General features: G+C 33.7%; 2 protein-coding genes across 2 annotated transcripts; one reads left to right on the top strand and one right to left on the bottom strand.

Moving 5' to 3' along the window:
* The first annotated feature begins 6,101 nt into the window (after positions 1-6,101).
* On the top strand, positions 6,102-6,899 carry LOC131607541 (uncharacterized). The gene is made up of 2 exons (XM_058879533.1): positions 6,102-6,398; positions 6,488-6,899. The coding sequence occupies exons 1-2, from the start codon at positions 6,255-6,257 to the stop codon at positions 6,740-6,742; spliced, it is 399 nt and encodes a 132-aa protein (XP_058735516.1). The 5' UTR covers positions 6,102-6,254; the 3' UTR covers positions 6,743-6,899.
* Positions 6,900-7,036: 137 nt separating this feature from the next.
* Positions 7,037-8,892, bottom strand: LOC131605589 (uncharacterized). The gene is made up of 3 exons (XM_058877931.1): positions 7,705-8,892; positions 7,182-7,619; positions 7,037-7,090 (listed from the first exon to the last, which is right to left on the bottom strand). Exons 1-3 carry the CDS (start codon positions 8,890-8,892, stop codon positions 7,037-7,039), a joined length of 1,680 nt encoding a protein of 559 aa, XP_058733914.1.
* Positions 8,893-22,612: the final 13,720 nt, after the last annotated feature.

The raw sequence follows: 22,612 nt of genomic DNA on the forward strand, positions 1-22,612 counted from the left end.
GTCCCGTATGACCGAAATAGCCGAATTAAGTGGTATAATTAGTTGACTGGAATTTGATGAAAATTTACGTGGTAGCTAAGTTTAATTAGTAGATTAACGTGGTGGTGTTATTTTGTCGAAATTGTAATATTAATTGGTCGATTAAATTAATGGTTGAATTAATCTCAATTAGTTTATTTAATTGAAAAACACTTAGACTTAGATTAATTATTCGGTTTGTCGGTAAATAACGGTATCTTGAGAATTTAACCGAACGAATCGAATAACCGGTAAAGAATAGAATTGTATCCGAATTAACCGGTTGAGTTGTGTTTTTGGTGACTTGGAAGTGTAACCCAAAGACTCGTAAAGTCGTGAATATTAAGAATTTAACCGGAAATTAGATAACTGGTAGTGACGCGGGATGTATCCGATTAATTAGAGAATATTAGGTGAATAATTTTGGTTAGTTGATAGTGGATTAGTGAGTTAATTAGAAGACTAATTTATAGAGAATTATAAGACTAATTCGACTTGGCTTAATGTGTCTATTTGTTGTGATGATTTTGTCGGTATATGAAGTTATATGTTTGTGGTGTTACGCCAAAACATGATGATGTTGTGATGAATTTGTTAATATGTGAAGTTATATGATTTGCGATGATGTGTCGAAACATGACGATGTTTGTGATGATTGGTAATACGTGATGTTGTATATATTTGTGATGATAATTTTGTGACTAAGTGAAGATGAAATATTATGGTGACGTGAATTACCTCGAATAAATGGTAATGTGATTGTGATATAGGCTTATGCCTCGTGACGATATGTGATTGTGATGAGTATGATGTGTTGTCTTGTTTGTCGAGTCACATTCCATATGCATACTCTGTGACGGCCTGAAAACTATGGCAAACATGACGGCCTGAAAACTATGGCAAACATGACGGGCCAAATGGCAATTGGTGATGAGGGCTGAAGCTCCGATTGGTACCACATGCATATACATGAGTCATGTCCCATGTGTCTTATGTGATTCATAGTTGTGACGTTTTGTGAATATATTGTGATTGTATTTGGTGACTTGTTAAATGATGGAAGTATGTGAAAATGTGAATTGATGATTTTATGAATATTATGATGATATCAATACCTGTGAGTGCAATTAACTGAATATGTTTGGGTGACTTATATGTGATATTTTTGTGACTAGATGTATGACTTATATGCGGTGATGTTTTAGGTTTAGAATTGTGATTTATATACTTATGATGAATTGGGACTTGGCTTGCAAAGTAGATGAAGTATATATATAATTGATGTGAATATGAAGTGTTGTGACTTGTTGTGAGATGTACGGCATGTGAGATTTGTGAATTAGTGAAAGCATGAAGTGTATAGCAATATTAATGCTTGCGATGTGATAACTATATATGTCTGAATCCTAATATACAATTTATCATACGCTCACTTATATGATTTGATATCTCACCCTTTTCTCTTGTTCGCCGTTGCCTTTATATTGGTAACGTGCAGGTGTTCGGGTATGAAGATTTAGTAGCTGTTTATCGAGTCGGTTGTCGCTCTGATACGTAGCACTCGGGGGGATGATTTATGTTGTTTACCATTTGTTGTTTATTGTTTTATCTTAGCTGAACATGATGTTATTGATTTAAAGATTTAGAACTATGATTCCGACATGTTCTAATAAAAGAAGTTATTCTATGTTGAATGGTATTATATGCTGAGTATCTGTTTAATTGATCAAAGAAGTGCTATGTATCCGCTAAATGCGATGATGTGATTTGTTGTTAAATGAATATGTGACGCCTCATGTGTTTGTCGAGAATTTTTTAAATACTCTAATATTTTCCGCATTATAATTGTCGGGTAGAAATGGGGTGTTACATGTATCCCCTCCCTTGATTTTACTTTATTTCATTTTGATTTTCGTTTTAGTGTAGTTAGTTACCTTGCTAATGCAACAATTAAAACCATCCTTTTATGAATAAAATGCTTGATCAACATCAAGCCATTTTCAATAACATACCAAAACACTTTCACAAATAAAATCAATAATCGATTCAAAGACTTTTTCATTCAAACTTAACTAAATTGTTTTCGTACCATGAAAATAATTTTTTTTGAATAAAACCTATGAGCCTAGAAGTTGGTGTTTCTTTTTGCATGAAAAAAACCATTAATCTTAACCTGGGCATGGTGGTTGTTCAGTTAAAATGATTGATGCATTCGAATTCCGCGAGAATCATTCCATCTCTACAGGAACCATTTCAGATACCTTCTAACAAGAGGTCCAATTACATCTTCTTCCTAGCACACATCGTAAAGTGTCGACGAAATCATGAAGAACCAAAAAGCTTACAACAATTGTTTCTGTTGAACCATCAATATGGCGGTCACAAATCTTTTAAATCAAGAAAACAAATGTCACACAGGTTATTCCAAAAAATAAAAAATTATAAAAAAGAATCAAAAAAGAAAAGCTCGCTAAGTCGAGAACATGAAAAAGCCACCTAGGCAAAAAATTAGGGCATCCTGCTGGATTGAAAATTCAAAAGGAACAATCTAGACAAAAATAGGGGTAAATAACAACAAAAAAGTCGAAAAAAGAAGGATTACCAACAATCCTTAAACAAAAGAAAAAATTTGTTGACTACCAAACAAGAATGGGTGACTGCCACCTCAAAAATCTCAGTGGTTCTCGAACCATCACATCATCACCTACAACTTCCATTAAAAGTTGAATGTATGTATCGAATTAACTGAATGTGGGATTGAAGAACATCAAAGCAAATGGGTTGGGCTAAAATCAAATTTTGAACCGTATATCCTTTTGTTCAAAAACCGTGAACCAGACCATGTTACAACATTCAAAAGACCTAATTAAAGCAATGTTTATTTTGAAAGCATGCTACAGCAAAGTTGCGTCAACCTGGATCTTAAGAAAACCTTGAGAGATATGGGGTTAAAACTCCTTGAATAAGAGTTCCAACAATGGCGGCAACCCAATCTTACATTAAACGAACATTAACTTCAAGATTTAATGGGTAACAACAAGTCGTTGATTTGGATGTGTGGCAGACATTGTGAAATAATGTTAACTATTTTTAAATAGAGAGTTGAGGATTTTAAACCTCTTAATGAATTTAAAAACTGGGGGTGAGTATCTCATGGAAAAATATACAACATGAACTTCACATGTGTGAATTTCGAGATCGTGTCGTCTCAAAGTAAGAGTTCGAGTTTCTCTTATGAAAAAAATTCATGAAATAGGATAGCACATGGCCATAAATAAGTGCTAAGCAAGATATGCATAGGAAGAACCCTTACAGAATGTATGTAAGGTAATACTGATCTGATCATATGGATTAATGGTTTTTAAGATTTGCTACCTAACATTTCAATCAAACTTTGTGTTGTTCTTACTAAGGTTAAGTTTGAAATCGAAAGATACCTAACTGATAATTGATAACTTGATCATGTAAAAAGTTGTTGCTTGCCTTCAATCAGTTTGCTCAGGACCGACTCAAACATTATAGAGATTCTAATCGCAATTTAAAAATGAGACATTAATAAAAATTTAAAAAAAATCGGTTCTAATATTTTTTTTTAATATTTATCAATTTTTTTTTGGTTTGTCACCACCGGTTTAGTCCGATTCGGAGGTCAGTTCTAGCATCAAGTGGTTTCATCCCCCTCCCGATCGCTCAAGTGGTTTCATCCCCCTCCCGATCGCAGTTGCGGGAGATCGAACCGTGGTTCTCCCTACCAAGTCTAGCGCCAATCACCATTAGACCGACTAACGATTGGTATATTTATCAAGTATTTTAAGTATTCTAAAATAATTCATATTCAATGAAGTGGTTGAATAAAACTTTTTAAGGTGATAGTTGTTAGTTCAAGTCTTTATGATGTCATTTTTGTAAATAAAACAAGAAAAAAAAAACATACCATGAGAATTAAACTAACAGCCCCTTCCTCTTCTCTCTCTTTCTATAAAGTAACTTTTCTCCTTTCAACTTTTCTCTCTTTTCATTCTTTCATTTTAGGGATGGTTTTTGGTCATTTTTTACTAGAAATAACCCCTCCACACTGTTTTTCTTTCTCTTTTTATTTAAATAAGTGGTTATCCATATAGATTTGTTTCTTGTACGGTATTTGTTGGTTTTCCCGTCTTAATACAGTGTTTGTTGGTTTTCTCATTTTAGTACGACGTTTGTTGGTTCAGATTGACACAATCACTTCAAATCATTGCAGCTCTGAGGAAGACTTGGGCGTCAATGTTACAGATACAACAATATGAATATTTTGGTGACTTTTATTTTGTCATATTTGTAGGCACTTTCATGTTGCCGTTGTATGCTATTAACCTAGGTGCTGCAAGATTGTTTGCAAATTCACTTTTTTAATTTTAAGGGATCTTGAATTTGTAATGATCAATATGTTTTTCAATTTGAATAAATGAATTATCTTTCTAGTAAAAAGAAAAAACTAACAGCACTTTACTTGGAAGAGAGTGTTATTCATCATGCTAGTTTATCATTCATATTAAATGTTGGAAGAGAGTGTTATTCATCATGCTAGTTTATCATTCATATTAAATGTTTGCACAACATTGTATATAATAACCAAATGTTATAAATACTAATTAAATTATATATTTTATTTGAGACCTCGTATATGAGATATGTGCAGTGATTCTTGTTGCACACTCATAAGGCCGGTAGAATTTATTATTTGGTGACTTTTGATGACTTTAGTATAAATACAAAATTATTAAAATAAATTATTAAAATAAAAAAATATTTGATTTAAGAAAATAAAGACAAAGTCAACAAAATCATCCAATAGCAAAAACCTTGTCCCTTATAATCTCTCCTCCCCCCAACAGATATTTTGCTCTTCATTTGTCGCACTATCTATGTGTGGTTCAAATCCAAACTTCTTTTTGCATCCTACCACGTACGACAAATTATAGTTTGTTGAAGTAACTTCAACGATGTGTCTGTCTATTACTATAAGTTTTGTTTTGTTTTTTTTCTTTCTATTTATACACCAATCAAAGTAAAGCGATCACATATGGCCTGGCCAAAGAGAAGGAACATTGCAAACATTATTAAACCTATTTTGTTTTTATGTCACTTCCATACAATTTCATTACATCCATACATTTCATGAATGGTTTGACAATAGACTTTCATGAATGATTAGACCAATCCCGTAAAAAAAATGAATGGTTTGACCAATATTTCATTAAAAAATGTTTTGTTGAAGTATTTTAACACAAATTTATATCACGTTTACTTTGCAACAATTGTGTAATCAAAATCCTCTCAATCAGTTTGGAACATGTTCTAATATTAAAAATACATATTAATGAAAAAATGTCAAATGTTTTAAAAAAAGCTTCCACTAATAAAAAAATGCGAAAATTTCAAGAAGAAAAAATAATTTATAATTAAACATTGATTTGTTACTTTAATTTATTTGGAGAATGTGATAAATATCACGTGTTATGCCTTGGTATGTATGTACCTAGGGATGGATCCAAAAGCCTATCAAACAAAAGGGGCCAAAATAATTCAAAATAATTAAAAATATATATTGAGTAATATTTTTTATGAATTTAAATTGTTATTTATAATGATATTTTTGAGTCGATATAATTTCAAATTTCAATCGCTATATTAATAATTTTGCATATCTATAATTTATTAAAAAAAAAATCAAAATACTTTCCTTTTAAAATTTAGTTAAATAATTAAAAGGCTTAAATGCAGTTTTAGTCCCCCTATTTTACTTTTTTTGAACTTTTAGTCCCACTATTTTATTTCTCAGCTTTTTGGTCCCCCTATTAAGCTTTGACTGGTTTTTTTTTGGTCCCTCCTCATTTTGGTCTATTTGGCATTTGTAAAAGCTGATGTGTCACATAAAAAATCCTGCCACCTCACTTATTAAAAATAAAAATCTTAAAAAACAAACATATCAATTTTTAAATTAGTTAACAATTAAAAAAAGTATTTTAAAATAAATTAAAACTTTTAATTAATTTTTACTAAATCCTATTGTGTGTTGGATGTCTGTGTGAATCGCATTTTCTTCTCATCCCTTCCCCTTTGTGAGCTCCACCTTCATCAATTTGTTCAAACCCTAATCTGTGTGAAAACCGTGTAAAATTTGCACCTTCATCAAGTTATAAAATCTACAATTCTCCCGTGTGAAACCCTAATCCAACCATCTTGTTCAAACAATCATGTCTCGATTTTCCCAAGGAAGCATTCGCAGCAAATATCCTTTCATCCGTGATGAATGCAGATGTGGGTTGGATGCACCATTGATGACAACATGGACTGATGCTAATCCAGGACGTCGTTTCTATGGGTGTGGAATGTATAAGGTATTAAAGCTCTATAACTCACTTTATTCTACGCTTAAGCCCTGTTTCTGTTTGATTCGATAGTAATTTTTTTCCTGCGTTCTTTGTAGATTCAGGGACACAAAATGTGCAACCATTTTGTTTGGTACGATGAAGAGACGACTCCAAGAGCAAAAGAGTTAATTTCTTCATTGAATGAGCAGTTAATTATAGAGAAGAATAAAGCCAATGAATTCAAACAGAAGGAGAATGACTTGACTGTGAAGATGAAATTTGTGAAATTGCAGTTGAAGTTTACAATTGGGATGAGCATTGTGTTATTAATGGGACTGGTTGCAACAATTGGGATGCACATTAGGTTTTGAAACAACCTTGTCATGCTGTTGATTAGTTACTTAGGTTTTTAAACCATGCTGTGATGTTGTTGTTTAGTTGGTTAGGTTTTGGAAACATCCATGTTGTGGTGTTGTTTTTTAGTTGTTTAGGTTTGTGAAACAACCATGTTGTGGTGTTGTTGTTTAGTTGTTTGGGTTTGTGAAACAATCATGTAATGATAAATTATGAATGAATTAATATTGCTCCAAATTTGTGTCATTGTAGTATATGTGTGAATTAATATTGCTTTAAATTATGAATGAAACAACTCATCCAAATTTCTGTCATGACAGTCCTGGAGTACTATAAGGCTTAAGTCCATAAGTACCATGGTGATTCTACAATGAACATATTAAATACCATAGTCCTGAAGTAATATGGTGATATTAAATACCATAGTCCTGCAACCTTCTTGTTTTTTTCAAGTACCAACTGTATTCTAGGGCAAATATCACCATTATACTTGCTTAATGCATCCTTCTGAGTAGTGATTCTCTTAGTCAAATAATGTTTAATCCCTTCTAACATAGTGATGATTGGTTTATCTCTATATTCTAAAATTGCCCTATTAAATGCTTCACACATGTTATTTACCTGTAGGTCACATTTAGAATAAGTCTTGAAGTGTGACCTGCTCCAGTGTTGTGCAGGGATATCATTCATTTCCTTCCAAGCAGCTTTATTTAAACTTTTCATCCTTAGCATTGCCCTCTCCCACGCTGCAACTGTTGTAGCCCTTGCAGCACTCCACATAATCTCTTTCAATTCCAACCCAGGATATTTCTTTTTCCAATTCCCATATAAATGCTTCACACAAAGGCGTTGCTCCACATGAACACTCACACTTTGCACTGCTGGTACTAGGCCCTGGCATTATATATATAGTGAGATTTTTACAAATAGAGTAAAACTTATACAATAATAGCAAAAGTTTTTTACATTAACATGTTACCTTTTGTTGGTCTGAAATGAAGGCATAAGCCCTATGGTTTAGGCTTTCCAGGTCTTCCATTAAAATGTTGATGAACCACTCCCAAGAGTCTTTTGTCTCGGCCTCCACAACAGCATAAGCAATAGGATATATCTTGTTATTTCCATCTCTCCCCACAACTGCCATTAATTGTCCACCATAGTCTCCTTTCAAAAAACAAGCATCTAAACCTATAAGTGGCCTGCAATATTTTTCAAATCCAGACTTGCAAGCATCTAAGCATACATAAATCCTCTCAAACACGGGACCTTCATTAGAATCAGCACATTGCACCACAACATTACTATTAGGGTTTGACTTTAGCAACTCTTGCGCATAACGCCTTAAATGGGTGAATTGGTCCATACCAGCACCTTGGATTAACTCCATAGCCCTTCTTTTGGCTCTATATGCCTTATCGTGGGACAATTTTACTCCCCATCTATCAACAGCTTCAGCAATCAATCCCACAGGTTTCATGTCAGGGCTATGCCTTAAAATATGTGCAAATTTCTTGGCGAGCCATGTTGTCTTTGCCTGCCTATTATGTGCAGTTCGATAGCATGTATGTTCATCAATGAGACTTACAACTTGCCAAAATTGGTTCCCTACCCTTTTGGTAATTCTCATGTAGAACTTGCAGCCATCCATACATTTTACTACCATTCTCTTTCCATCATTTTTCTTCAGAGCAACATTTTTATTCATCTTCATTGCATACTCCTTCAAAGCATCTCTGACCATATCTTTGTTGTTAAACATCATACCTAGTTGAAACTTGAATACCTCTCCACTTTTATAGGCAGGAAACTTTTGATGTTCCTCATCATCTTCACTAGCAGGAGGTGTAAGCAACACATCAGAGTCATCATCAGCGTCAGAATTGTTCACCTTATCAAATAAGATCTCGGAAGGCAGAACTGTGGTCCAATCAAAGTCAACAATATCATCACTATGCTCATACTCAGTGTCACTGAAACTATCAAATTCATCTTCACTTCCAACATAACCAGTAACATCATCGACAACTACTTGCAATTCACCCCTAAGTTGCACTTCATCCTCATTGATTTCAACTTCTATTTCCTCATCATCAGAATTTGGAGCAAACTCATCAATAAATTGTACTTCCTCTTCATAATCATTTACTAATTCAGCCTCGTCTACCATTGGAGGATTTTGAGAAGGTCTGGAAAATATATTATGCAAACCCAATCATAAGAAAACACTCAAGCTATTAAACTACTACAATTTCAGCAAACCATAAACCCGGAAAAAATTGCAATTTACATACCTCATCTTCCAAAACCCGTGAAAATCTTTGCTTCTGATAAAGATTAAACGCAGAGAGAATGAAGGTGAAGAGCGTCGTAAACAATATTGAGGAACACGGAAGGTGAAAATTTGATGAAAACGGCTACGGCACAAAGCTGTAAACGCGACGAAAGTTGCAGAGCACACATCTACACACAACCAATATAAAGTAGGGTTCGTAAAAATAATTTACAAGTTTTAGTTTATTTTAAGATACTTTTTTTAATAGTTATTTTACTTAAAAATTGATATGTTTGTTTTTTAAGATTTTTATTTTCAATAAGTGAGGTGGCAGGATTTTTTATGTGACACATCAGCTTTTACAAATGCCAAATAGACCAAAATGAGGAGGGACCAAAAAAAAAACCAGTCAAAGCTTAATAGGGGGACCAAAAAGCTGAGAAATAAAATAGGGGGACTAAAAGTTCAAAAAAAGTAAAATAGGGGGACTAAAACTGCATTTAAGCCTAATTAAAAATAATAATTAATAGGATGAAGAAGGAAAGGCTCAAGCCCCTTGATAGGGGTGTACGTGGGTTGGGTTGAGCTGGGTTTGGCCTAACCCGTTACCCAACCCATTCAAATTTCAATGGGTTGGGTTCGTCGTCCAACCCACAATTTCATTATCAAAACCAACCCAAACCGACCCGTTCATTTATGGGTTGGGTTGGGTTGGGTTCGTGGGTTATGTTTCAAATTTAAAAAATAATATTTTTTTTCAATTTAAAAATATTGTAACACAATTCAATACATTTAAACTCATTTCTAACGCACAAAATGGATGAAGCACATCATATAATATCTAATTATATTCATAGACATGACATAATACTGCATAATAGTATAAAATTCCACAAGTCACATTATTTTTATAAAATACGTAAGTTGGAAATGATACAAAAGAAAATAAGAAACAACATTTAGTCTTAGAATTACGTAAATTTATTGATTTAGTAGTATTATTGGCGGAGAATAAAGTTTTTTTTGAAGAAATTATGGTTAAATTGAGATAATAATTTATATTTCTATTTAAAATAATAATAAAAATTACTAATGTAACATCAATGGGTTGGGTCAACGGGTCTGCGGGTTGCAAAGCTCAAACCCGATACCCGAACCAAAACTATATGGGTTGTTGCGGGTTGGGTTGGGTACACCCGTAAATGAATGGGTTCGGGTAATTTATGGGTTGGTTTGGTTTGGGTTCGCGGATTCGTGGGTCGACCCACACCCATGAACACCCCTACCCCTTGATGCCCCTCCCTAGACACGTCCCTGCCGGTACCTAGCTACCATCTTGTAGGCTAGTAAGTACATGCCCTAAAAGAGTTGTCTTTGTAGCAAAAAGAATGTGTTATAAAATACGTATTGTTTACATTTTAAATGCAGTATTTCAAACTTTTTTTCTAATTAATATTGTTTATATTATGAAAAATGCTATTTGTACACTAAAGTGTACACCTACACCGAATGTACGAACGGTACTCTTCATGTACGGATGGTACTCTTCATGTACGGACGATACTATTTACCGTCAATACATGAACAGTGTAATATTATATTAATATTTATTTTACGTTTTTATTAAATATTATTTTTAAATTTTTTTTTAATGTTTTTAAAAAAAATATTTGACAATACATGCGGATTTACTTGCGGATTTGACAATACCTACGGATTTACTTGCGGATTTACCTACGAATTTGACAATACCTGCGGATTTACCTACGAATTTGACAATACCTGCGGATTTACTTGCGAATTTACCTACGAATTTAGGTAAATCCGCAGGTAATGTCAAATGCAGGTAAAATTCGGAAGTAAATCTGCAGGTATTGTCAAATATTTTTTTAAAAACATAAAAAAAAAAATTAAAAAAAAAATATTTAAAAAAATTAAAAAAAACGTAAAATATACATATATATATATATATATATATATATATTAATATAATATTGCACTGTTCATGTACGAACGGTGAATAGTATCGTCCGTACATACGATGTAAAATACGGTGTAAATACTTGGGGTGTAAGAATAGCATTGCTGTTATATTATACTATATATTTATGACAATTGGTATTATAAGTTAAAATAGTTTTTTAAAAAATCGAACCGAACCAGTCAGTTGGACCAGTCGAATTAAGAACAGGACGGGTTACTAGTTTGGCCTGATTTGCTAGATCGGGTATGCTATTGAACCATTGAGAATTGGTCAAAATTGGTAAAACTGATGAATCGACGATTTTGGAAAATCGGCAAGTTAAATACATGTCTTTTTTCTCAGACAAAACGATGTCATTTTGATGATTTTTTAAAAAAAATATAATATAATTAGACTTTTTTCAAAACTTATTTAGAACAACTTTTGTTTGTTTGCAATTAGATCCGATTCAAAATTTATTTATATTTTTGTTTTGTATTATTTTGTTATGTGTGATGATCATATTTATAATTTGAATTTAGATAATGAACACGTAAAATTATGATATTTTGAAATTTTATAGGTGTCATGATATTTTTTAGAGATAGAATCGTCCGGTTTGACTAGTGATCCAATAGTTCTAGAGCTATCAACATGGGTTACCCGACCATAGCAGGCATCAGGCTTTTTAGGATTGTGTAAAAAAAAACCCTATTATAACATGAGCTCAAAAATTACTACCAGAGCCCGACCCTAAATGGGTTTCAGACTACCCGACCCTAAACAAAGTTTTTTTTAATAAAAAAAATTAAAATAATAACCTCATAATATTTAGGGTTAAATAAGTTTTTCGTCCCTATAAATATTTGAATTTCATTTTTAGTCCTTCCAAAATTTTCCTTCAACAATTCATCCCTCCAAAATTTCCCGTCTCAATAATTGATCCCTAACGTTAAATGCCACTAACGGTTGCTTATGTGGTATCCTACGTGTAATAAATTTTTGTTTTTCTTTTTAACTTTTGGATTACATTAGCTTAGGTGGCATATTGTGGTCCTTATACATTATTGATAAGAATTATTGATAATAATTTCAAAAACATTTCAGAATCCCTAATAGAAAGGTGTGGTCCCTTGTCCCCTCCCTCCTTCAACGCGCGATATTGTAGCTCCTCTGTGGTCCCTCAATTGACGAAGGTTACGAAGCTTGTTGCGGTCCCAAGAACGACAAGGTAAGGCCCACTCCGTTTTGTTTATTCTCTTCAGTAATGACAGTGAGAACGATCCAACTGTATTTCGTACCTGAAAAAGTAGGGTTTATGAGTTTTCTTAAAAACTGAACCTACTTTTGTTTTTTCTTGAAACGTGTAGGAAATGGGGTTATTTAAGGTTGTTTTCTATACAAAAGGTTCTTTTGTAAAGGATGTAGGGTTAACATATGAAGGGGGATGTTTATGCTGTCAGTGGTCAAGACCCGGATTATTGGTTCTACTTTGAAGCCTGTGACTTGATTAAGGACATGGATTCTTCATTTAAAATCGAAGATGTTAAGATGTGGTGGAAGGCTGAAAAGGGAAAGTCTTGAAAATGATCTTAAACCTTTTGATAATGATGCTGATGCAACAAAGTTAGTTGTGTGTGCTAAGGAGAATAAGTGTGATGTCGAGATATATGCAAAGGCAAGATTACCTGGTGGTGAGAAGACTTACATATAGAGCTTAATAGAGAAAGAAAAAGGCCATGTTGTTGTTGAGGAAATTGAAGAGGTTAATAGTGAATCATCTGAGGACTCTTTGAATGGTATACATTTTGAAGACAGTGAAGAGGAAAGAATGCACGATTTTGATGAACTCATTGGTGAAGGTCCAAGTCATGTGGAGAAACGTGGTAGTGCTGAGACAGGTATAGGGAATGATGCTGTTGGTGATAGTGTTGATGCTGGTACAACTCAAGTGAATGATGTTGCTGGTGATGGTGTTGGTGTTGGGACAAGTAATATGAATGATCCTGTTGATGCTGGAACAAGTCAAGGTATTAAGAAGGGTTTAATTACTGATGATATGGATAGGGAACATGTAATTGATGATGGTTACATGACTGATGATATTAATAGTGGGGCAAATGATGATAGTGCTGATGAGAGGCCACTAGTGATCAGATTTAATGAAGGTGAAAAACTAAGAAAAGAGTTCTCATTCAAGATGGGAATGGAGTTTGCATCTGTAAATCAATTTAAGAAGGTTGTACTTGAACACAATGTGTTGAATGGTAGGGAGGCGAGGTTTGTAAAAAATGATTTAACAAGGTGTAGGGTTGTTTGTAAGGATAAAAAACAATGTGACTACAAATTCCTATGCAGTAAGGTACTGAGAATAACAACATTTAGGATCAAAACAATGTGACAACAGGAATGTTAATGCTGATTGGGTCTCTAGAGTTATTGTTGAAAAATTAAAGAACAACTCAGGTATGAAATTGAATGAAGTTGTGGCTGATGTAAGACTTAGGTATTCTACAGAAATTATTGGGTGTAGGGCTTTTAAGGCTAGGAAGCTAGCTAGAAAGGTTGTTGAAGGAGACTCAGCCAAGCAATACAGTATGCTTTGGTCTTATGGAGCTGAATTGAGAAGGGCATCAATAGGAAATACATTTAAGATGAACATTTATGGAACACCTCCAAGGTTTGAAAGATTCTACACGTGTTTTGATGGAACTAAGAAAGCATTGAAGGTTGGATGCAGACCATTCATATGGTTGAATCTTGCTGATTGCTGTTAGTAGGGATGCAAATGACCAATACCTTCCTTTTGCTTTTGGGGTTGTGGAGACTGAAACTAGAGACTCTTGGAGTTGGTTTGTTAAGTTATTTCTTGATGATATTGGTCATGAAAACATGTGATGCTTTGTGTCTGACCAGTAGAAGGTGTTTGTAATTCCTCATTAATGTTTGTTCATGATTCGTACCTCATTACTGTTTGTTTATTTCTGATCTATTGTAATTTATGTAGGAACTTGTGAATGTATTTGATGAAGAATATCCTGAGTTTGAACACAGGTTTTGCCTGAGGCATTTATATGCTAAATTTAAGAAAAAAATGGAGGTGGTACACTATACATAGATCTCATTATGGCTGCAGCAAAGGCCACCTATTTGGAAGCACATGAGGAGAAAATGAATCATATTAAGGAGGTTAGTTTAGATTCTTAGGAAGTTAGATAGGGAGATAGAAAAAAGTGAAAATCGATTGTCAACCTATGCTGGTAGATTAACCTTCCAGGTCACACATGTTATGTTCACAAATAGTTTTGTTGTAGACTTAGAAAAAAAGACTTGTTCTTGTAACTTTTGGGACTTGGTTGGTATCCCTTGTAGACATGCAGTTGCAGCCATAAATAGGAAAGTTAATGATCCCATTAAGTATGTCCACAAATGTTATCATAGGAATACTTATTTGGCATGCTACAATGAAGTTATCACCATTCTTAATGTCCAAAATAAATGGCCAAGGACTACTGACCCAGACATATTACCACCTAGTTTTAAGAGAGGCCCAGGTAGACCCAAGAAACTCAGAAGAAGAGAGCGAGATGAGGATTCTCAAAATAAGTGGAAAAGGACAAATACAAGTCATAGGTGCAAGACTTGATTTGGATATGGGCCCAACAAAAGGACCTGTAGTAAAAATAAACAACTAGCATGTGTTGAAGGAGAAGTGCCAAGAACTATTGCAGCCACCCAAGGTAGTCAAACTCAAACTGCAACAATGGAGACAACATAAAAAAGGGTTAGTATCTCAAATTGTCATTAGACTATATTTTTGAATGTATTTTAGAATTCATCATGACTTGATTTAATTGGGATGGTTGCAGGGTATGTATCATACCCCAAAATTTGCCCATCTCATTTCACTTTCAAACTCATACAATAATTCAAGGCTCAAGGTTTAACTCAAGACACACTCTCCTAATCAAAGACCTCCTGAACTAGGGTTTTGCAGTCTCTTAAGAAAATTGATGAATCAAGGCCTCAAGTAAGCTTCATATGATCTCTTAGGATTCAAATCATCTCCATGACAAGTTGCAACCCTCAGTTTACAACATTGCTCAGTCAAATGCTCAAATGGTCAACAATCGATCAGTTTGACTTAAAAGTCAACAATGGTTAAATCATAGTCAAAATTCCTGATTTTTGGTCAACATATTTTGAAGTAACACTCATCATTTGATCAAAGGTTGATCATGATTCATCAAGGAAAGCTCAGAAATCAATAAAACTCAAAGTTTCTAAATTAGGGTTTTTGAGTTAAAAGTCAACCCAACTTTGACTGATCATAACTCTCAGAAATTTCTCAACCCAAGCCTATCTTGAAGGAAATTGAATTCTCTACAACTTTGTCTCTCTAATGCTAAGGCCAAAAATGCTTTATTTAAGAGATATGGTCCAAAAGATTATAGGTCCTTTTTTGAAAGTCAACCAAAAGTCATTTTTTGTCAAAGCTCATATCATCAAGATAAAATCTCCAAATGGAAAAATTGTTCCAAAGTGGCTTTAGAAGACATATTGAGCTTTCCAAAAAGTCCTAGAACACTTTCATATCTTAAAAATTAAGGGAGATATGCCTTGTCAAAGTTGGGTAAATTTGAGTAAAAAATGTGAAGCAAATATGGTTCAAAATGAGTTTTCTTGCAAATGGGCCCAATATTTTTTGATTCAAACTTGATCCTCAAGTTATCCAAAGCATCAAATCCAATTGCCACGAATTATTGGAGAATATTTGATTTTATTTGAGTTTTTATTCATTTAAATATGGTTAGAAAATCAAATAATCAAGAAATTTTGAAAAGGATTTGATTGTATTTTGATTTCCAATCATAACCAATCAAATAAACATCATATTTTACATTTAAATACGTGTAAACAAGATTGGATTAAATGAGATTGAAATTGGACCCAATTTAAAAAGTTTGATATCACATTTCAATCAAATTTCCAATGGTTGATTCTATGAGATTTATTCAGGTTTTAGTAACCTAATTCATTCTCCCATATATAAGCAAGCATTGCAGACCTAAAGTAGAGGTTCGGGCAGCTTCCAGAATTGTTTCCATACTCCAAAATTCCAAGTAAAAAAATCAAGATCGTTTTTGAAGTTAGAGACCAATCAAGGCTTGTGGAGGATTCAAATACATTCCTGGGGAACTGCTGATCGTTTCTAATCACAATTGAGGCCTGAGGTATCAAGAAACGCATCCTACAAGTCACAGTTTGCTTCATCATGTCTAAATTTGTTTTCTTCAATTCATGCAACATTAATTGATTTTGACTGCGTATTATTGTTATTTATGATGTTTATAACGTGTTTGATTACTTTAATTTGAGTTTTGGTCCAGATACAGACGTGCTCCATTGTTAGGGTTCATAGTTCTCAAAAGAGGGATTTTCCGTTAGGGGCGATGTCAAGTCAAATTGATGAGTCCAATAGACTCGTGAGGTAGCTTATACACGGTCTGGGCTATTTGTTTTTGTGTATTGATGATAAGTTGCAGGTTCCAGGGGAAAAGAGCTATGGCTACGCTAGAAAACCGTCGCTATAGCCTATAGCAACAGTTGCAGAGTTTACACGACGGACAAAGGTAGGAGACGACTACGTGTCGTCGTATCAATTGCCCATTCAAAACGAAGAAGGCGCGCGTGTGTGGGGGGAAGTCTTTGGGTCTGGTACGTTAAGACCTACGCAGATGCCATGTGCCTATATCATCTCAGCCATCTAGACGTCTTCTGGATCGATCTAACAAGCCAAGAGCTGCAGGTGCAACATGGACCTCCCAGCCTTGACCACACAGGATCAGGCGCCAGGTTTCTCAATTTTTTATTTATTTTTATTTATATAAACTCCCTTTTCTTTTAGATTAGTTTTTTATAGTTTAATTATTTTAATTAGTTAATAATAGTTTTGATTAAGTAATTAGAATAATTGGTTTATAATTTTAATTAAATTATTTTAATTAGTTAATTTTTTAAAATTATTTTAATTAAGTTAATTAATTAGGAAGCTAGGTAAATTATTTAAGAATAATTTTATTTTAATTAGGATTAGGTTTTTTTTAATTGTTCTTATTTAACCTTAGGTTTTTAAATAATTAAAATAATTAGGTTTAAATAATTAATATTTGATTCGATTATATTTAATAATCGCGCTGATTATTAATATTTGCTTCTGATTAAAAAAAATGCAAATTAATATTAATATTTAATTCTATACGCGCAATTAAGGTTACTTCACTAATTGTTTTAATCAAATCAATTGATTACGATAATTAGCGACAAATTAATTTTGTCAAGCTAATTCAGGTTTAGGGTCGATTTATTAATTACTTTAATCAAATCAATTGATTACGATGATTAATAATAAATTATTCAATTTTTAATTAAAACAATACATTTAAATAGGTTCATTTACTAAGGATTTTAACCGAATAAATTGGTTACGATAATTAGTAATTCTTTATTAATTTGTTAATTGTGTTGATCAAATCAATTGATCAACGCGATTAACGAAAGTTCAAAATACTAATTAGGGTTGTATGCTACTAATAATTCATTAACATTTCACAAACTACGAACTACGAAACTGCGATAATTGCATAACTGCGAACTGCAATTTAAAACACACTTCAACATACAAATTACAAAATGCATACAACCTCTAAAAAACACCAACATACCCCCGAACTACGTAGACTCTGATCCTCCATAAGGAGGTACGTAGGCACTTGGTAACAAGGCGAGTCCCCTTCCCCAAAGCTTCAATAAGTTCAAGGTTTGCCCTATTTAACTGTCTGTCACCTTTCTTTATTAGCCATAAACTTTTACCTTAGACAAAACCTTAGGAAAGATTTAAGGGTGCCTAACACCTTCCCTTGACCTGATTATAATAACTTATCCAGATCTCTAAACTTCGTAGGGTTTCCTATTCGCCTTGGCAGAATAGGTGGCGACTCTAAAATTCTAAATATTTAGGGAAGGTTGCTACAGTATGCCAAAGGGAACAACTAGCAAAAGAGTCCAGAATAAGAAAACTAAGAAGACTGCAAACACTGAGACCCAGCCTGGTGTTGCTGCAAACACTGAGACCCACCCTGGTGTTGCTGTAAACAATGTGCCCCTGCCAAATGCACAACCTGAGGTAACAAGTACACAATCTTCTGCCGAGGCCATGAGAATGTATTGTGGTATAGATCCTGATGAGCTTGAAGCATTGTTAAATGATGATGAAATCCTGGATTTCAACACTGATACAAGTCCTGTGAAATCAAATATGTCTGGTCCCAAAACTTTTGTAGGTAGATGTCCTAAGGCACCAAAACCTGCTATCAAAAGCTCCAAAGTTCCAAGACCTGAGTCACCAACTCCTACTGCCAAAACTGTGACATCTGATCCTGTAAGTTTATTCATCATGCTTAGATATGCCAAGTGTATTTTCATTGCTAATGATATGTGAAAACAATGGTATCACCAAGGAAAAAGACCAAGATTCTTACATCTCCTACAAGAAAAAATGACAGGCTTAATACTTTAAAGACAAAAAACATAGTGGGGCCTGGAAGGGATCCAGAGGACTCACTTGTAATTCTTGAAGAAGAAGGAGAAGAAAGTGTTGGCAGTGCTAGAGGGAATAACAAGTGGGATGAAATCCAAAGGAACATGACTCAATGAAGACCTATAACTACTTTGTTTTGGAACCTATTATCATTATGTGTTTTTCTTGAAACTTATATGTTATGAACCAAGTTTATAGTTATGTAATATGAACCTATTGTAATTTGCTCTTGATTATGTACTTTGCAAGAAATGTAATGGAGCTCCACTTTTTGTACTTTGCAACTACTGTTATAGAGCTCCTCATTTTGTATTTTGCAACTTAAGTAATGTTATCCTTATCCTATTCCCAATTACAGTCATGTTACGAGTAACTTTTGGTCATCTATCAAATAAAATTGTTTTAAAAATTTACTAATTACAGTCATTATACAAGTAACTATTGCTAACAATTTACCAATTTACCAATTTTGAACCCTAATGATACATACAAGTAATTATGCAGAACATAACAATCTCCTTTCATTAAAAATCAAGTTAACATTACAACACTACCACCATAAAAAATGACATTACAAATTTCATGACATAACACTTAATTCATCAACTACATTTCATAACAAAATACACATTCAGGATAAAGGACACAACAAGACAAAACATCTTCAATCTTCCATGAAATTTCTCTGTTTTCAACTTCATCTTCAAGTTCTTGCTCTTCTTCCTTGATTCTTCATACAAGAACTTCATATATCCCAAAGATGACATGGCTTCTGAATCAGTGTTCGTCGAATCTGCAACTTCAGTTCCAAAATGGTCTGCAAAATCTTCATCCCATATGAAGAGATCACACGTATCTGCACTCCTCCAATTAGGGCATCTCCAAAACAACATACCGTTATTTGGTCCATTCTTGCAGAGATACGATACCATACGAACATGACACCCACAGAACTTCCCAACTCGAGATTTCACCGAAGCAGTTGACATGATGATGGAGAGCAGAACAAGAATACGAGCAAAAGGATGACAAAGACAAGCAAGTGGGATGATGAGTTTCACGATTTTAGTAGAGAGGAGATGAAGCAGGAGAAGCAGAAGAAGAACATGAAAAATTTGGGAAACTTTCTGTAATGATTAGGGCAAATGAAGAAATTGGGATTCCTCTTTATAAATTAACCTATTTATGCCACGCTGTCATTGTAGAAAGTAAAAGAAAAGCAAAAATTTATTACACGTAGGTGTTGAAAGATTATTGTGGTGTACTTTTCGTTTATATCGTATCCACAGGGATTATTGCGATATCACCGCCGTTCTATAGCCTATTTTGTCTTGAGTTAATGTTACTTTAGTTTTAGGTTTGCAAAAGATCATTCAATTCTTTTAGTAGCAAAGAGTAAATTAATGAAAGTTCTAAGTTAAAGAAAATGTATCAAGATTCGATTTCATCGACCTAAATTTGTATGTCTCCTTATAAATAGATGCTTATGAACTTGCTAACGATCAATATAATTACGTATCGACACCTATATCGTCCGTGTCCGCAACGATATAGTTAGATTTACCATATTGTTTAACCGACGATTTCTCCACCGTTTAAACAATACGAATAACGTTTTAAGAACCGATACTTAGTAAACATCAAACTCTAAATCCATGTCTGCAACTTATAGTTTGAAAGATGATTAGTTAGGTCTAGATACAAACATTGATGTCTCAAACACTTATACCAAAGAAAAAGCTTTAATAAACAAACTAAACCATCTATATTGATCATCACTTGTTCATACACATATATTCACAAGAAAAACATACAAAAGGCTAGGAAGATTACATCTTATCTTGATACAAAAGTGATTTAGCTATCCATGAGAATGGTAGCTTGCACAAGAAGTAAAGGATGAAGATCAATAAGCATCAAAGGCGATTAATCGACGATCAAAGCTTCCAATCTTCGATTCTTTGTTTGCTACAGTGCACAAGTGTTTATGTTTTCTCTCAAAGTTCACCCCCTTCCAAAATATCTGAAAACCCCTTTATATAGAATTCTGAATTCTGTCCAGGGCGCGACGCGCCCTCCAGCGCGCTTCGCGCCAATACACTTAAAATTATAAACCGCCCATGCGCGCGACGCGCGCAACTCTCTGCCTGGAAGCTCCAAAATATCTCGCCCAGGGCGCGACGCGCCCACATCTCCGCGCGACGCGCGCAACTCTCTGCCTGGGACTCTCTTGCAAAGCTCAAAACAAGCTCCAAACTTCCCCAAAATTGGCTAAAACCTACAAAAATCATAACTAAAACACATATTAACATAAAATGAAAGCTTAATATTATAAACTATAAATAATTATCTAAAACTTCAGGGAATTGTACGAATATCCGATAAAAACGGTCGAAAGGTGCCATTAATTAAACTAAATATAAACACAATTTGGCACCTAACAACTCTCCCCAACTTAAACTCTTGTTTGTCCTCAAACAAAACAATGATAAGTTACCGGGAACACAAAATATCACAAATGAAACAACAAGGCAGAAACAAGAACAATTTAATGGTTCAAATTCCAAAAGTACACAAAGATCAATCCTTACCAGTTTTCATCAAAGTACCATGATAACAATGCTAATCCTATATACAAATTCTATGTCAGAAATTCCACAAAGCAAAAGAAGTTCAAGAATGAATCACACCTACGTACTTCTCTACTAAGAGAACAAAAATGGAGGATCCTAACACTCACCAGACAATGACGCAAACATACCGAATTAATTATAAACTCATCTAAGCATAAGATATATAAAAAGTATATAAGCATGAATCACTAAGGACTTTCAGGTTGTAGCTTGGCTTGGTTAACAAGGAAGTGTCATTTCTCACGGCCATTGAAACAAAAGGGGTCAATTCCTAAGAGAGCATTCAAATCATGATTATATCCACACATCCTTATCAACCGATCACACAATTTTATTGCTCAAGAGTTCATCTTTTTATTTTAAAAGAACTAGCTATATACAAAGCTCTTCTCTTTTCCTTTTTTCTTTTTCTCTTTTATTTTTTTTTTTCTTTTTCTTTTTCTCTCTTGAGCAATTTATTTATTTTCTTCTACTCACCAATACAACCAAGATCAAAATTTTATTCTCCCCAACTTGAATATTACCACCACATAATCACGAATGCTCCCTATTCTAAGGCGAAAAGGAATCAATCCTAACCACATTTCATGGTACTTTTCAAGGTTCACAGAAAGTCATCAAGATTCAAATCAAAAATCGGCAATTATAAGGCATGACATGATACCGATTGAATCTTGGCAAAATGGCTCAAAGTGGTTAGCAAATACTCACACACTCACCGGGTAGGTTATATTTGGAAGAGAAGTTATACTCGTAGTGCAGAACAAAACGCCTTGATCACTTTCATGCTTAACACAATTTAATAACAATGCAAGATTAATCATAATAAAAACGAGTTAAAACGCACATTGCTGGTATCCAGCACAATTTATATATATACACAGTGGAAAGTCTCCTCACAACTACAGCTAGGCTAAAGTGATTCACAATTGAACTAATTTTATCCACAGAAATTAATGACAACTAATTTGTACAATTAAAAGCATCAGAATCAAAAGTACTTGATAAATAAAACGATAAAGGATGTACCTTGCGCGTACAGTTTTCAACTTATATCATCACCACTCAAATTGTGTTGTATCATCCAAATTCATCGCGGCAATAAAAATTTGTGTTCCAGCTAATTAATCATTAGGACAACTTGTCAAACCATTATTTCTAAAATATAAACACTAAACTAAAATAAACTACTTAAAAATAAATAAATGCAAAAATAAAATAAACTGAACTTATATAAAAATAAAAACCACACCAAGCGGTGTTAATTATCCAAAGGCGTAAAAACTTAGCCTTTCAAAGTACCTCATCCGCCAGGATGGAACAAAATTAAAAACAAAGACAACTAAAAAAACTGTTCTAACATAAAACTAAAAACAATAAAACATAAAGCAATAAAAAATCTACTCCTCATCGGAAGTC

This window comes from Vicia villosa, linkage group LG5 (genome assembly GCF_029867415.1).
Source record: "Vicia villosa cultivar HV-30 ecotype Madison, WI linkage group LG5, Vvil1.0, whole genome shotgun sequence".
Lineage (NCBI taxonomy): Eukaryota > Viridiplantae > Streptophyta > Magnoliopsida > Fabales > Fabaceae > Vicia > Vicia villosa.

Bases quoted from the DNA above. Each gene is read 5' to 3' on its own strand.
- LOC131607541 (XM_058879533.1), top strand. From the start codon at position 6,255: ATGTCTCGATTTTCCCAAGGAAGCATTCGCAGCAAATATCCTTTCATC. The intron at 6,399-6,487 runs GTATTAAAGCTC...CGTTCTTTGTAG, and splicing joins ATGGGTGTGGAATGTATAAG to ATTCAGGGACACAAAATGTG.
- LOC131605589 (XM_058877931.1), bottom strand. From the start codon at position 8,892: ATGGTAGACGAGGCTGAATTAGTAAATGATTATGAAGAGGAAGTACAA. The intron at 7,620-7,704 runs GTAACATGTTAA...ATATAATGCCAG, and splicing joins TCATTTCAGACCAACAAAAG to GGCCTAGTACCAGCAGTGCA. The intron at 7,091-7,181 runs GTACTTGAAAAA...TGTTCATTGTAG, and splicing joins TTTGCCCTAGAATACAGTTG to AATCACCATGGTACTTATGG.